Raw genomic sequence first — 16,315 nt, forward strand, 5'->3', positions numbered from 1 at the left:
GTGTTAGTTTAACCGTTACTTCTGATACTGGAGGGTTAATGAGAAAATGAGATAACACTAGGGACTCTGAAACAAGTTCAGCATTTAATGTTTTAAGATTTCTGTTGTCAGCGTAGACAGCAATTTCTTTTTCCTCTTCACAATGACTGCACAGGAGACATAATACATCATTCAGGCACAAGGAAATAAGATGTCTAAGATAAATACCCCACCCATACCCATTACATTGACATGGGTTCACAGTTTACCTTAAGCAGCTGCGAACAAATTTGTTGCATAACATCCAGCAAACATTGTATAGATTGGAAGAAAAAATAATTCAAAACAAGACCAAATAACAATTCATGACATGAGGTGAAAAATGTTAGTGCCATGAGCAATGCTGTAGGAATGCAGCATGGGCATCTGTGGGAGGTCTGGACCGTGGGCAGAACAAACTGTGACGTTGATGGTGATGATGAATTCTGTTCCTTTCTTTCATTCTCAAACCCGGAGTGGATCAGTAAGCACGTCTCACAGCCTCGCAGGCTTCTTGACATAAGGGGTCAAGGTCTCCATCACCGCCTGGAAATGCGACAGGAAGGTAACACAGAGTAGTAAATGTGACAATGTCTGCTTATTTTATTGATAATTGAGTGTTATGCTCAGAAAGTGCTCCAGAAGAGAATGAAAAGTTAGTAATGTCAGCTTGTTTCATAGTCGGTGGATCAAGTGTTACACTCAGAAAGTGCTCTACAAAACAAATTTTTTTCTCAATCTTCCAAGATTTTATTGGTCTTTCCTTCATTTGTTGCAGTAACTAAATGTAGAACTATCATAAGAAATACGTGTGCATGTACACATGTAGGCTACATGATTCAGTTAGGTTAACAGAATAAAGAATATACTTCCAATAAAATGGAACACATTATTATATTATATCAATGCTGTCCTCCCCCACCAAAAAAAAAAAAGTGACTTCAATTTTACTTTATTTGCCACTTGAAAAGTGGGTCATAATTACAGTTACTAATTCTTTTGTGACTTTATATTTTTCTTTTAAGGGTAACCCGAAATGTATTACAGCACTTATATTGTTAAGACGTTTTCTCTATTTTTTATTTCTGTTTAAGGATATAAAATTTTGTGTTACATGGTAAACAAGTACACAAACAAGTTGCATTTGCGACTATCTATATAGAGCAAGTGACTGCACTTAAAAATATACCTTCTGCAGCATAAGAAATTAACAAGCTGGACTGTACAGTGCACCCATCTGGAACACTAATAAAAAAGGAGGCCTACATGTACTGAAATAAGGCTTCTTCAGAAGAGGGTGTATTCATGAGTAGAGACTTACCGTAATCCAGATCTCGAATGTCGCAGCTGAAAATCTTTTCTCCATTGACCCAGATCTCCACTCTATTCCAGTCTTTGAAAGGTCTCAGTTCCACAATATGTCCAGCTCGACTAAGGATCGCTGCAAAGATTAAATGATAATTAGTCAGAGTGAAGAAGATCAGTCCACCTAAAAATGTATTGCAAGTGCCGTAAAACTAATAACTAAATCTAAAAACTAAGTTCTAAGTTCAACATTTTTTTTCAAACATCTGTTTTCCTGAGGTTTGACAGGTAATCTAAGTACAACAACTATTTTCCCTCATCTGTCTTCCTGTTGTATGTCAGATAATCTTATTTCAACAGCTTACCTTTGCTAGCCAAGCTCCACTACAGACAGAATGTATCAAGGTGAAGAGAGGAAAAAAAAACAGACGGAACTTTGGTTCCTCTCTTCCCCTCCACTCTTGCTCCACACTTCATTACATCTACCTGATCAACCATTGCTCCTTGCTGATTAAGATCATGCCATAAATATACATAGACGATCTATATATACAGTTATTATAAAAATCACATCTTGGGGTACACTTGTCACTTGTGGAAAAGCATTCTACAGTTTCCTCTTTCTAGGAGGTGTCACTGACTCAAAGGTTGATGTGTAATGACCCTCCATCCTTCACGGTCGCGAGTAGCCATTGCACATTCAGCTATACCAAGGCTAGTCCATACCATGTATATACATTTATCGTCGAGACCAGAAAAAAATAGTCATAATAGAGAGTTATTGTCATTATAGAGAGGCAACCAAAAGTTACTATATATATGAATATGAGGAAAGAATCAGGATCTGTGGGCACCATGTGGCTATACAGAGGATGTTGTTATATCGAAGGTCGTTATAGACAGGCTGTACTGTATACAGTGGAAACCTAGTATCACAGGGATGGTGGGACCAGAGAAAAAAGTCCAGTTATATCAGATCCCCGTTAAAATTAAATCAGAAATGCAAGGGCGAAGTAAACATTTGTGGACTAATAGTAATCCAGCTGTATTTATTCATGGGTAGTTTCCCTTGCACAGCGCAGCCCTCTCTCGTGGCCATGTGGCAGGCCTGCACATGACACATTACGTGTGCGTGTAGCTAGGCGAAGTCTGCAGCACACCGTAGCCCTCTCTCACTTCACCCGCTGCTTGGGCTTGCTCCATTTTATCACTCTCTATCTCTCTCTCTCTCTCTCTCTCTCTCTCTCCCTGTTGTAATCATTAATCTTTTTTTCGCTCACCGAACAGGAGAAAATAGATAGAAGTAAACGTAAGCCACTAAACAAAAAAGACTCCGTTTTTCCCTACTTTTCATCCCCTGTAGCCTGGACTGTCGGTACTCCACTGTGGCAGCAGCTTCGTACGGCCCATAGTGGAGAAACACTTTGGCATTGGAAGGCATTGGACCCCCTGTTCAATGCACAGACATCAGTTAGTTTGAGATCTAAAGATATGGTCATTGCACAAATTCAGTTCAAGAGCATCATGCAGTCTAAATTGTCCCAGATGAGAACAGACAGACAATTTGACAGTTGAGAAAGACAGACAATGATAGTAATTTGATAGTGGAGACGGACAAACAGATAGACAGTTATTTAACAGTGGCAAAGAACTGACAGAGGCAGTCATGAATCAATCGACTGTAGAAAAAAACATGTAGGCTAGATCTAGATCTATATGAAGTGATCTTTTATGAATAGGCTTATTATGCCTGATCATCCGACTTTTAGATCCATGTGCAAAGATCTGAGAAGATTAAACAGAGAAATTTCATTTTACCCTGCTTTAACCACAGTCAGACGAAAGTGAACATGTTTACCGTATTATATAGATCTAGATTCTAGACCTAGATATCTAGATCTAGATTAGACTAGATCTAGATTATAGTAATAATCCAATCCAGGCTATAGCAGCTACTGTACAAAATTCAATTCCAGTAGTATGGGCAGTATGTATGGGCTAAACTATCTTACAAAAAACAAGCTTGAGAAAAGATGATCTAATCTAGAATCTAGGTCTAAATTCATTTTACATTTTGAAATCTGTGATCCAGGATAATAGTTATAGATCTCCAAAGAGGCATCATACCTTTCTTTTTGTGTTGCTATTTAGTAAAAGTACATCAATGGAAAGAAAACACAAAACAGGAGATGTAACGGAAATGTTTCTATGGGACGCTCATTAGATGCGAGGTGAATGTATAAAATGTACTACATTTTTATACAGCAAATATAGTAAATCAATAATATCAGACACAATATCCTATGGCATTTACAGAGAGTGTCATTCCAATCTTGAAAGTTGAAAGAAACAATTTGGTTAGTGATAATATCTGACCTTGGTTTTTTTCGTTCATACAACTGTTCCGCAGTGCAGAAGTCAAAATGGCTGGAGTACGGGGGATTTGTCAGTTTCATCTGCGTCGTTTTTCTACCCTCCAACTGTCCTCAAACAGGTGAGACCCGGCGTAGAAGTTCATGAAATGAACGTGATTTATTTTGGTCAGATCTTTTATATTTTAGATTCAGGTCGTTAGGCATGATATCAGGTTTGATTGTAATTCTAATCTGTTGAGAGATGAAAGTGAAAGTAGAAAATTTTTAACTCTTTACCTGATGCCTGATGTAATCTATCGACTCTCGACTCGTCACTTGAGAAATTTCTTGTCACTGGTCAATTATCAATGATCAGTGATAGAGTCTAGATCTATATATCTAGTGCCGTAGCCAGTCTTAGTCGTAGATTTATATGGGGTGCCCATTTGGGGAATCGGGTTGAGTTGGGGTAGTTCGCTAGCCAGTAGCCAGATTGAGGCAGGGCACAAACTACAAACAAAGTGGCTATCGACAGTACTATTGTGGCAAGTCTAGATCTAGATTCTGGGCGATCGCGCCCGACTCATCGGCCCAAACTCAAAAATAAAAGCGTTTGTTTTCAGGTGACGAGGCAGGCGATCTTCCTGACCTGATCCCTCAATGGCAATATGGGCACCCCGTTTTATATTATAATTACGAGGCCATTATTATATTCAGAAAGTGGCTATCCTCACCCGCCCGGAAGTTCTCGGAAGATCAACTCCTCCCTTCTTCTCTCTCTCTCTGTCTCTTTCTGAATACTGTCTATCGGTGTGGACGATCAAATTGCTTGACCAAAACAAAGTTAAAATATGATGAACTTAAAATACAGTCTAATTTAATTAATTTGGTTGTCTACAAAGATGCTATGGCTATTTAACTTTTCGAATCGAGCCGAACTACGCAGGTCGCCATTTTGTTTTGCCCGGAAATTCTCGCGCTACTCCTCTCTCTCTTTCTCTCTCTCTCTCCACTGCCCACAGACAAAATTGTACGCTTTTAGTAGGCTACAGTTGTAATGGAAGGTTTGTTCACGGCACAGAATTCTACAATTTTTCTGTTATCACAGTGTAGAATTCTGTGGTTTAAGGTGAACGCAAAATTTGGTGAACGTGCAGCGGGTGAGAATAGCCACAAGACTCGCCTGCACTATTCTCACTCCGGGTGAGAATAGAGGTGGCCTTATTCATTATATTAAATTAGCCCATGGAGGTGTCATCCCTTGATGAGTCGAGGGGGGGGGGGGAGTACAGTTTTTAGGTTTGTAAGTGCAATTGGGCTGTTGGATGAACATGCCGTTAAACGTAGAACGGCGCATCTTCCTGATTGGCTGCTAATTTTAGTAATGTGATGTCATCACTTCCTGGGATACCCACAGACTATTTTAAGAAGGCTGTGGAGGTACCTCATGGAATGACGTGTGTTCGGTAGGTTAATAACATTTAGGAATTCCTAGTACTTGGACATGATGGAAGATAGCTTAGATCTTGATTGTTGATGCTCAGAACACAGTAAGATTAAGAACGCTGATGCTTGAAATTGAAACACGGTAAACGCAAAGACAATAAACCGCACAAAAACTGCCGTAAAGATGCTGGAGGATTAGATCTACCCCCCTCCCCCTCCTGCATGCTTCATCACTAATACATTTTTAAAAACTACAAAGCAACAAATTATAATTTATGGGACAAACTGTTAGTCAGTCGGGAGGAGGAGAAGTGTTCTAGAAAAAAGAAAAAAACAAACTTCCGGGACCCGGATTCGATCCCACGCTCATAAAATAATTGCATGATTTCAAACGCATTATAACGCTGTCCATTCGACCATCAGAACTTCCAACAGCGAGAGGTATATAAAGCCTGAATACAATGCATAGGACACTATCTTCTTTGGTGCCTTGCAGTTGGCTATATATATATTTAGATGTAGTCACGTGATCGGAGGGGTATCCTGGTCTCACGTCAAACAAAATGGCCGCCTTACCTAAAATTAGTTTGCGTCGTTCTACATTTAATTGCATGTGTTAGGTGACCAGTCATTTCATCACACCGGTGCGATCAAGATGTCACAGTCATCTCATCACACCCCAAATCCACAAGTTTGAATGGAGACAGTCATTGCTTCGCACATCAGACAAACATTGTCATGACAATCGCAAATCACTATTTTTGGGGAGTGGGGTTGACATGCATATATGGCTAAACATAGAATGACGCACCTGCCTGATTGGCTGCTTATTTTAGTATTGTGATGTCTTCACATCCTGGGATAGCCAGTGACTATTTTTAGAAGGCTGTGGAGATACCAATTTGATTTAAAGATTCTCTACTGCACGATCTTTGGAGATACCGCGTGGAACGACATGTTGGGTCAGTGGCTTGATGTATTATCCATATCGATGTGTTTCCCACGTTAAATCTTCACACTTGCGGCTAACTGCAGCCCATCAGCCATGCTCTAATTGGTTAAAAGTTACAAGGTTTCTGGTATGTTAATAACATTTTGGAATTCCGGTACTTGGACATGATCGAAGATCGCTTAGATCGTTGATGCTCAGAACAGTAAGAACGCTGATGCTTGAAATTGAAACACGGTAAACGCAAAGACAATTTAAGCGCATGAAAACTGCCGTAAAGACGCCGAAGGATTCTTCCCCCCCCCCCCCCCCCCAAAAAAAAAAACCTACAAAGCAACAAATTATAATTTATGAGGAAAATTACTGTTGGTCAGTTGGAAGGAGTAGAAGAGAGAGAAAAAAATCTTGTGGGATGGGGATTCGTTCCCACGCTTATAAAATAACTGTATGACTTCAAACTCAGACACGCTGTCCATTTGGCCATCAGAACTTCCACCACCAGCGAAAGGTAGATTGAGCTTGATATTTAAATAGACACTTCCATCTTTGGTACCATGCGGTGGGCTGTATTTAGATGTAGTCATGTGATCGGAGGGGTATCCCGGTCTGACGTCAAACAAGATGGCCGCCTTACCTAAAAAAAAGTTTGCGTTGTTCTACGTTAAGTCGCATGTGTGGGGTGGGGTTGGGTGGTGTGTGGAAGGGGGAGGGGTGTGCGAGTGGTCATGCCAACCTGATCAGATACACACACCATTCATAACTGGGTAAGTTTTGTTGAGTTGGGGGGGTTTTTTGGTGAAAGGGGTGGGGGGTAGTTTTACGGTTAATTTACTTTAAAACGAGAAGGCACGGCTCAACGATTACATGCTTGAATTGATGATTTAGAATAAAGACTGCTGACGCTGGTCCTCCAAAATCCTACTAGCATAATTTTGGAGAGACTAGCGAGGTCATTTCGTCACACATAATTTGGGTGTGATGAAATGACCAGTTTCTTGGCTGTTGATCTAGTAAAAAATATAGTTCAGTTGGTGTACTGGTGAACCTGGTCTTAATCTTAGTCTTACTACTGTCTTACTCTCACGAACTTTTAAGTCACTATTCACTATGTCACAACTCGAACATAGTCACATCACAGTGTTTTAGCAGCAAAATCAGGGTTTAGAATTAATTAAGATCAATTTTATTTCTTCAGATTTTCATATATTTATTTATATAGGTTTTCATCAAAATGTGAGCCGTTGTATCGACAGTATTGTCGGAGGAAGTAAGCAGTTGATTTCCGTGGTACTTCCTTATATTTTTCTTCTCTCCCTCTATTGTTCACTGGTCTTTTTTGTCTTTTTTAGTCTTTTTTTTATGGCAACAGGCTTCTATAAGCAACCATATTATCCACTTCTCAGCTTTGATAAAACCTCTTCTCTAGAGATGTCCCAATTACTTGTGTGTGCATAAAATCATGAAAGTCGGATTTATAATTTATTCAGACATGTGGCCATTTTGGGGCCATCAGCCTCAGGGTACACTGGTGCACACTCAAACCAGCCAACAAAACCAAGTCGTTCTTACGTCACCTGGCTCAAGCAGAAGCAGCTGGACAATAAGCTGTTGCGGAGAATCTCAGTCCCACAGATTTTGATACAAGGTGAGTGCCACCCTTGAGACTACTCTATTTCTCTATCGTGGAGTCCAGGCTTCCCATTCCAGTCAAAAAGTGTTCATAGTCACTTTGAACGCTCAAAAACTTTAGGAAGTGGATGACATACACATGTACACTACAGTGGACTACTGTAAATTGAGAATGGCTTCTCCTTTAACATAAAAAGGTTTTTTTCCCTTTAATTGAGATAAATTGCAGTCTAGTTAAAATGTAAGATGTCTCTCCTTGTTGAAAATCTCAGTGACTTTAAAAAAAAATTAGTCTCTGACTCAAATTTTACCATTTCAATGAACACTCATAAATTTAGGTTTTGTTGTACTTGGCACATGTTTCTAAAATAACGACTGAAAGTTAATCTTGAAAGTCTTTGGTGTTTTTCACTTGGATTTGAGACAGCTAAAAGGAATGAGAATAATTTAAAAGCAATTCAAACAAAAATCATTAAAAACGTTGGACAAAGTTTTATTGTCACATATAGGTATTCAGTGTGTATGCATAAATGTTCAGTATGATTTGTTTCATTTTCTGTTTGGTTAATGTGTTCCTAAAATGTATGCATGCATGGTTCATTTTGTCGACAAGGAAGGGGATGTTGGTTGGAACTTAATCTGGATCTCCCTATGTGTTTCTCCCAGCACGTTCAATGTTCATCCAGACCCAAGATACTCCCAACCCTAACAGTCTCAAGTTTCTGCCTGGTGTGGAAGTTTTGGAGAGTGGAACCTTCGACTTCCCCAACCCCCAGTCGGCCCACTGTTCTCCTCTAGCAAAGTGAGAAGAGTTTGATGAAACTTTTTCATGTTCATTACAGTTGTGTGTTGGTTGTTTCTATCCTTAATAAAAGTCATGCTTTGTAGTTGTAGTAAAAGCTTTTTGGGACAATTCCTCATTATTGTAAGTACCTGCATGTCAATACTGTAACCTAAATGGCATGGGCCAGATTACCGGTGTAACTAAAGTTTGATGCGACCAGGAATTGTTTTATGTCTTTACAATGTTGTGTGGTGGCCTAGTTTGGTAACTGATCTTTCCTTCCTTTTCTCCTACAGAATGCTGTTCCGCATTGACGGTGTCCGAGGTGTTTTCTTTGCAAAAGATTCTGTTACAGTAACAAAAGTAAGTCCAGGGTGGTTGGATTAGTTTTAGTTTTAGTAGAGGTTTTACAGCGCTCGCAACTGCATGAGGTCATATGAGCGTCAGAAGATTAGAGGTGTTACAAGAGAGTAACAAACATTTAAAAAAAGAAGGGGAGATAATAACGATAAATGTTTCATAGGAAAGAAGAAGCAAACCACACCAGAGCACCCCCGCCAAACACCCACCGAGTGGTTGGATAAAAAGATTTTTGGGAAGGGACAATTACAAAAAGTAAGTTTTGAAGAGTGTCGAATAGATTTTTGGGGAGGGGATATTTTTCAATGCCCTGAATGGGAAGAAGTTTTTGCTGTGAAAGCACTGAAAGTAATTTGTTTGATATAACTTGTATCATGTTTCCAGAAGAGTCTGTGTTTTACCGCCCATTTAAGCGGGTGAGGATTTGTAGTGCCAAACGTGGAACTAGAGTACACAAGCCAGTCTCTTCCACCTCATAGTCCTGTTGTCCTCTGATGACAAGTAATGTTGATGATGACCTGATGAGCACTGTCTGTGGCTAGCCTTATTTTGGGGTCAATTTTAGATGTTGTGTAATTATTAATACATTTGTGTTTATTATTGTTTGTGTTTATTGTCTATTTTTATGATAGGCTCAGCTCAACCTGTAATGGACACTGAGAGTGAAAAGGGTCAAATTTTGGGCTCTGTGAGTCGTTGAAGGAATGTAACCTTAATGTACTGTCTATGTCAGTCTCTGTGTTGTATGTCTCCAGTGTTGTGTTGGCAAAACTGTACATCTCACACTTTTTGTTTTGGTAGAGGTTTTTTGGCGCTCGTAACTGCATACGGTCATATGAGCGTTAAGGGGTGGATGTCTAAAGAGAAGTCTTTACAGGGAATCAGACTTACTTTGCTCACCTCTCTAGCTTCAACAGCGTAAAGTCTGCTTCGACTATCAAGGCACCCCGGAAATAGCAAGTCACAAGAGTGTGACAAACATACAAAAGAAGTAGAGGAAAAGTGACGATAGTAAAGATTAGGAAAGGAAAAGCAGCAGTTCCCTGTTGCAGGTTCAGGCACAGTTATGAGCATGACATCGATGAATCGGCCCATTTACAATTCTACTGTGCATAAGAACTGGTTAATGTCCCCCCTTTGGGAATGGCCTTAAGACACTTCCGTCAGTAGCACCACCCCTCTGACACTCTAGTGCTTTTCTTTCATTGAAGTGAATGTTTGTATTTTATTTGCTGATGATCTGTTGATTATTGTGGAAATATCCTCAGGCGGATGATGACTCAGACTGGGCGCTCCTCAAACCCGAGATTTTTGCTGTGATCATGGATTTTTTCGCCAGTGGCCTTCCTGTGCTGACCGACGAGAAACCTGCGGGTGATACTGGTAAAGAGTGTGTTTTTGGGGGGGTGGGGGGGGAGAACAGATAAAGGGAGGGATGGGGAGTGGTGGGGTAAAGGGATAATGGTGTGAGGGAGGGGGGGGCAATGGGTTACGTGGGATTAGGGGTTTAAAATGGAGTCGGAAAGACAAGTTAAGTCATTTCAAGGCCAGCTTGACCTCTTTGACCCTGTGTGTACACGTCCCTAAAATAAGCACCTGTCTCCATCTTTGTGGACGCCTGGTGTAGGAAATGTCCTCTAAAGGACTGACCACTATTAACCAGTTCTGAGCCTCATGGTGTCTGTGGTTTTAACGCAAAAGTCATATGTCATTTACGTTGTATTTTGTAATTAGAGAGTACTAGGGATTTCTCAAGATAGCAATATTTGTGCCACTCTCTGCAACCCCTGATCTTTCTAAAATGACCAGCTATCTTTACGCTTGAGTCCAATGCTCAAATTTCAAGTGATTTTTTTCAAATCTCACTTACAGCGCTTTTCTCAGTTCATCCAATTTCATGAAATGATAATGTGGATTGTTTGTGGTTGCTTTGGTGTGATTTGCTCCTTCTTTCTTATCAAATATCTTTTGTCCTTTTTTGTGTTAGTTACTCTCTTGTAACACCTCTAATCTTTGGCACTTATATGACCTAACTGTGTTGCAATGTCTGTAAAACTCTTACTAAAATTAAATTAAACTAAAGTGATGGCTTCAGTTGTGTGTGCGTATTTGGAGCTCTGTCACTGTGATGGTTCAATGGGAAATACCATACTTGCAATGGTCATATGAAGTGTGTGTATGTGTTGACTTGTGAAGTGTGTGTGTGTGTTCAGGTGTGTTTTGACATGTGAAATGTGTATGTCCAGATGTGAAATGTATGTGTGCATGGATATGTGAAATGTGTGTGTCATGTTTTCCAGTGATTGACGATGATGACGATGAGACGGTGGCCCTCATTAAGGAGCTGTTGGATACACGCATCAGACCAACGGTTCAGGAAGATGGAGGGGACATCATTTACATTGTGAGATATTGCCCTTTTTGTCTGTGTCATTTCTGGGGACATCAGTGAACTACTGATATGGCACGTTTAAAACCAAGGTGCAAGAATCATGTCTAAAAGGAGGAAAAACAGCCATATCATCAGTATTTTTATAAAACTCCATTGGCTCCCAACCAGAATTTCTACAGTATCGATGTCCTTTGCCATAAATGTTCTAACAATAAAGCTCCCTCATATTTAAACAACAGCACTTAAATGTAGTTCCACCAAGATCTCTAAGATCGGGAGATCAGTCTCTTATGAGAGCACCTAGGATGAGAAGTCAAAAACTCAGTCGGAGGTCCTTTTCTCATCTAGCTCCATCTGTCTGGAGCTCTCTCCCGCAATGTTTGCGGGATTCAAAGTCAGAGGCCAAATTTAAAATTCATTTAAAAACTTATCTTATGAAATGCCATCTAGACCGTTAATCCTTCATTCTTCTTATTCATAGTACTTCTATGTTCATAATGTGATGTGCATATATTATGTGCTGTTTCATTGTAGTGAAATCAGGAGCTCATCAAAATAATGGTATGGAAGAAACCGACATTTTTTCACCTGCTGAGCAATTTTTATTGAATTTTTTTATTTGGAGTTCAATGCTTTTTATTTTTATTTTAAAACACATTCGTGGGGGAATTTTACTCAAAAGAGTTAGTCAAAGGTACAGAAAATGTGAATTTGCTGTTTCCAAGGACTCGCGAAGTTACCATACTATGGCAGTCGTTTTCTCACTAATTTTACCTCTCACACTAGGCGACCCCCACCGCCTTCAATTGCTATTTTAGGATTTCTATTCAAGATTGAGAAGTATTTTTCCCTCAAAAGGAAGACAAATGAACAAGCTTAATGGTGATGCCAGTTACTCGTTGGGCCCTAATATTGATGAGCTGCTGATTCCACCGTATTGTGACACATATCGTCATCAATTGTGCTGTGATAGTTTAATCAATACACATTCATCATCATCGTTGCCTTTCTCACCCTGCATTAGGGTAAAGGCCATCAACAGTCACTTTCCACCTTTCTCTATCCTGGGCTTGCCTCTTGACGTTATTCCTTGTCTGCACACTTTTCTGTTCCTGCTATGAATTCTCAATAGTGTTAATCTAAAAAGCGTATGTATGTAAGCATGTTCATTCAAATATGTCTTGTGTTGAGATGAATTTATGTAATGTAAATCATCTAGAGCTGTATTGGGGAGAATTTTGAGCTACAGGCTGAAATCACTTTTTTGACCAAAATGTGTTTCCATAAAAAAACGATAGTTCCACCATTTTTTAACAATGTGTTAAAAAAAGGTTTTCATTGATTTGACTTCTAAATATTTTATTTTGAATAATTTTGAGACTATGGTATTTTTTAAAGATATAACGAAAACTGCTTTTAGAAAGTGTTAAAATCTATTCTTGAAGCACATTTTCTCTTCCCCACTATGTTTTACCATTGAATTCTAATCATGATATTGATGTAAACTGAATGCCAAGTTGGAAATGAATTTTCCATGAAAAAAATACATTAGAAACAATTGAATCATTGTTTTTTTTAAGTTTGTAAGTGTCATAAACTTAAAAGCTAATTTTCTCAAAATTAGGTCTTTACACCCCTACTGCACAAAATGTGCAATATCTCAAAAACTACCAGTATTTGAGATATCTCGAAAATTCAAAAACCACTTTGTTCAGCTATGAATTTTCTATAAGGTGCTACCCTTAATTCAAAATGGTCAAAATCTGACTTTTTGTACCTTTCTTTAGGCACACACACATCAATGCATTATTATTATTATCATTATTACCTGAAGTCTTTTTTAGTGAATGCATTGCCAGGCTCACTGTGTGACTTTTTTTCTCAAAGAAAAGTTTTTATACATATACATTTATACATAATATTATGTTGTACATACACACGTCCTTTTAACTTTTTTAAATGTGATATTAATGTAATGCACATTGAGCATTTTTTAGAAAATGGAAATGTGCAGCATAAATACTCTTTATTATTATTATTGTTTTCATTATCATAACTTTGTGTCCAGGGTTTCCAAGATGGCATTGTTCGGCTCAAGATGCAGGGCTCGTGCAGCAGCTGTCCCAGCTCGGTGGTGACCTTGAAGCATGGCGTCCAGAACATGCTGCAGTTCTACATCCCCGAGGTGGAGGGGGTGGAGCAGGTACAGTGTCACGTGTGTGTGTTTGTCTGTGTGTGTGGGTGTTTGTGGGTGTATGTCTGTGTTTGTGGGTGTTTATGTGTGTATGTCTGTGTTTATGTGGGTGTTTGTGTGTGTATGTCTGTGTTTGTGTGTGTGTATGTCTGTGTTTGTGTGTGTATGTCTGTGTTTGTGTGGGTGTATGTTTGTGGGTGGGTGGGTGTGTGTGTACAATGTGACTAACAGAAAAGTTGGTTTGAGGATGTCTGTTGGAGGGGAGGCAGGTGAGGAGATTTTGGGAGAAATGACTGGATATTTTTTATTTGATTTTTTTTTTGGGGGGGGTTTACTGCGCTTGCAACTGCATATGGTCATATTAGTGCATTGGACACACCAAACATTTTTAGTTGGTAGGAAATTTTGAATTTTGCACGGGTGGCGGTATCCTACACTAATCGATTTTGGACTGCCAAGGGATCTTTAACGTATGCAACTTGCACACAGGAGATTGGATTTGAGAAGAACTGATATAATGGATACCACATGTGTGTTTGCCTGAAGAAAGGTACCAAAAGTCGGATTTTGACCATTTTGAACAAGTTAAGGGCTGAACCACAAAGGAGATTCAGTACAGAACACAGTGGGTTTTTTTAATTTTTGAGGTATCTCAATTAGTTTTTTTAGATATTGTACTTTTTGTGAGGTAGGGTGTAAAGATATCATTTTAAGAAAATGAGCTTCTAAGTTTAGATCACATATACAAACTGATTATTTCTTGCCGTATTTATTTCGTAGGTGGTTGATGAGGTGGAGGCGTTGTCCAATGAAGAATTCCGCAAACTGGAGGACCAGCTGTCCAAGAAGTCTTGAGCTTTGGGCGTCTGCTCCGACTTGTCGTGTTGTTCCCTGGATGAAGAGGACGCGGTGCAGTCTCAAGAAGAACAAGTTCTCCACACGTTAAAACCAGAAGTTCACTAGCAAAGTTTTGTACTCACCCTGGGTCGCAGGCTCAAACCAAGCCCAGAGTTGTTCTTGCGACGGCGATGATGTTCCTTAATTTATCTTTGTCCTCCCTTCCCTAAGCTTCGAGTACTTTGGTCAATAAAAATGTTTTAGGCCTGCCTCTGAGAAACCTGCGCTCTTAGATTTGTAAATATATATGTACATGTTCAGTTATGTATAATTTTGTTTGATATACTCAAGATGAAAAGAATGTCTGTGAAGAAAAGGGGAAAAAATAAAAAATCTTGTCAGCTACACTGCTGTGTTTATTTCCGTCATTTTGTCAGCGTGTGTTCGTCTGGCAGGACTTTTGTTGATTGTGTAAGAAGAATGCTTCAGATTTGTAGATGGGTAGTTGGTGGATGCTCTGGTGTGGTTTGCCCTTTTTTTTCTTATCAAACATCTATCATCCTTACCTTTCCTCCTCCTTTTTTGCTTTTGTTACTCTCTTCAGCACTTATATGACTGTATTGTGTTGCAAGTGCCGTAAAACACATACTAAACCAAAAAGACATGTGCAGGTTCAATTCTATTGTGAACCAAAATATGTTGACATGTAGCCAGGTAGTACCAATAGCTCAAAGCTCACACCAGATTTCCAATGCATGGCATATTTCCTTTCAGTGCCATGATATCATGCCCGTTGTATACCTACGCGAGCCTGTTGTATATATGTGAAGCTTATTGTTTATTTATGCGACGCCTCCTGTATATACAGTACATATCTTTGCTCCAGTGTCACCATATTGCTCACTGACTGTTCAGTGAATGTGCAGTATTTAGGTCGAAGCTTTCAAATCAGATTCGCAACACACAAGGTGACCATGATGATAGATAACTTAGTTATCAATCGAAATAAACTACAAAAACGTTCACTAAGGTTTAAATATCGCATCAAGTCAGGTTCATGAAAAAACGCTTTGCCTCTTTAGATACGCTGATTTCAAAACTGAAGTCTGTTTTAGCTATGGCAATTATTTTTAAAAATTTGCACGCTACGTTTAATCTAACACAGCATCAAATTTCAAAGGGATTTTGCATTCCAACTCATTCCTCCCGAATCTGACCTTGATCACAAACATATCAGGCACCACTTGATTTCTCAACCTTTTCTCTTCTCCATCATCCAATTTTATTACAATTTTGTGGTTACACGTAACAATTTGTCTCAACCCTTCTAGAGGCAAATTAATTTGCCCTGTCTGGTCCCCCGGAGGCGAATTAATTTGAAAACTTCATGAAAATTAGGATGGGTCAAGAAAAATGCTTATAGCTTCCTTATTTTTCATGAAAGAAATAGGAACTAAACATCATTGAACTGGAAACTGAGTGAAAAAAAAACACAACATAAAAATTTTCAAAACAGTCTTTGCCTGTGTGTTAGTCCTGAAGTTGTAGTGTCAAATTTCCCCTAGTTGTAGTGTGGGTGATACAGTTCAATTAAGCAGCCAGGAACACAGACAGGGCTATATATAATATATATACCATACCTCACACTTTTTGCTTTGAAATGCAGTCTGTTTCCTCTTGAATCACTACTATCCCCATAAAATGCGTTGAACAGGTTGCAAACATTCATAATTGCAGCTATTTCACATTTGATTTTGATTACTGCCTCAGTAACTGATGTAAACAAATTCCTAGACTTCGTTTTCTATTCCAATTCTGGGTCTAGATTCTTGTTTGGGGCAGTGAATGCTCGGAAAATCTTCCTTGAAAAGAGTTTAACTTAGTTTAAACCATTTCTGATGATTCCATACACAAAATCAGGTCTCAAGTGCCCGTGTTCTCGATAACCTCGGAGGAACAGTCACGGCATCGCAACTTTAGTCGTGATAACCTCGCAATGGGTGAAGCCAGTCTTAAGACAAGGGCAATGATAATATAAATGATGTCT

General features: G+C 39.2%; 2 protein-coding genes across 2 annotated transcripts; one reads left to right on the forward strand and one right to left on the reverse strand.

Annotated features, from left to right (window-relative positions):
- Nucleotides 1-64: 64 nt before the first annotated feature.
- LOC101853859 (UPF0728 protein) lies at nt 65-3,553 on the reverse strand. Its single transcript, XM_005100971.3, has 4 exons — nt 3,451-3,553; nt 2,671-2,772; nt 1,340-1,459; nt 65-564 (listed from the first exon to the last, which is right to left on the reverse strand). The coding sequence occupies exons 2-4, from the start codon at nt 2,762-2,764 to the stop codon at nt 500-502; spliced, it is 279 nt and encodes a 92-aa protein (XP_005101028.1). The 5' UTR covers nt 2,765-2,772; nt 3,451-3,553; the 3' UTR covers nt 65-499.
- A 159-nt stretch (nt 3,554-3,712) lies between these two features.
- Nucleotides 3,713-14,675, forward strand: LOC101854094 (NFU1 iron-sulfur cluster scaffold homolog, mitochondrial). The gene is made up of 8 exons (XM_005100972.3): nt 3,713-3,817; nt 7,560-7,717; nt 8,368-8,503; nt 8,782-8,848; nt 10,114-10,228; nt 11,146-11,249; nt 13,306-13,440; nt 14,212-14,675. Exons 1-8 carry the CDS (start codon nt 3,747-3,749, stop codon nt 14,284-14,286), a joined length of 861 nt encoding a protein of 286 aa, XP_005101029.1. The 5' UTR covers nt 3,713-3,746; the 3' UTR covers nt 14,287-14,675.
- Nucleotides 14,676-16,315: the final 1,640 nt, after the last annotated feature.

This window comes from Aplysia californica, unplaced genomic scaffold, assembly GCF_000002075.1.
Source record: "Aplysia californica isolate F4 #8 unplaced genomic scaffold, AplCal3.0 scaffold00266, whole genome shotgun sequence".
NCBI classification, from domain to species: domain Eukaryota; kingdom Metazoa; phylum Mollusca; class Gastropoda; order Aplysiida; family Aplysiidae; genus Aplysia; species Aplysia californica.

What these genes read in the sequence shown, in the direction of transcription:
- LOC101853859 (XM_005100971.3), bottom strand. Translation starts at nt 2,764, where the DNA reads ATGCCTTCCAATGCCAAAGTGTTTCTCCACTATGGGCCGTACGAAGCT. An exon ending in CAGGCTACAGGGGATGAAAA is followed by an intron (nt 1,460 to 2,670) that starts GTAGGGAAAAAC and finishes TAATCTTTGCAG; the next exon opens with CGATCCTTAGTCGAGCTGGA. An exon ending in CATTCGAGATCTGGATTACG is followed by an intron (nt 565 to 1,339) that starts GTAAGTCTCTAC and finishes TCGCATTTCCAG; the next exon opens with GCGGTGATGGAGACCTTGAC.
- LOC101854094 (XM_005100972.3), top strand. Translation starts at nt 3,747, where the DNA reads ATGGCTGGAGTACGGGGGATTTGTCAGTTTCATCTGCGTCGTTTTTCT. An exon ending in CACTGTTCTCCTCTAGCAAA is followed by an intron (nt 8,504 to 8,781) that starts GTGAGAAGAGTT and finishes TTTCTCCTACAG; the next exon opens with AATGCTGTTCCGCATTGACG. An exon ending in GAGGGGACATCATTTACATT is followed by an intron (nt 11,250 to 13,305) that starts GTGAGATATTGC and finishes CTTTGTGTCCAG; the next exon opens with GGTTTCCAAGATGGCATTGT.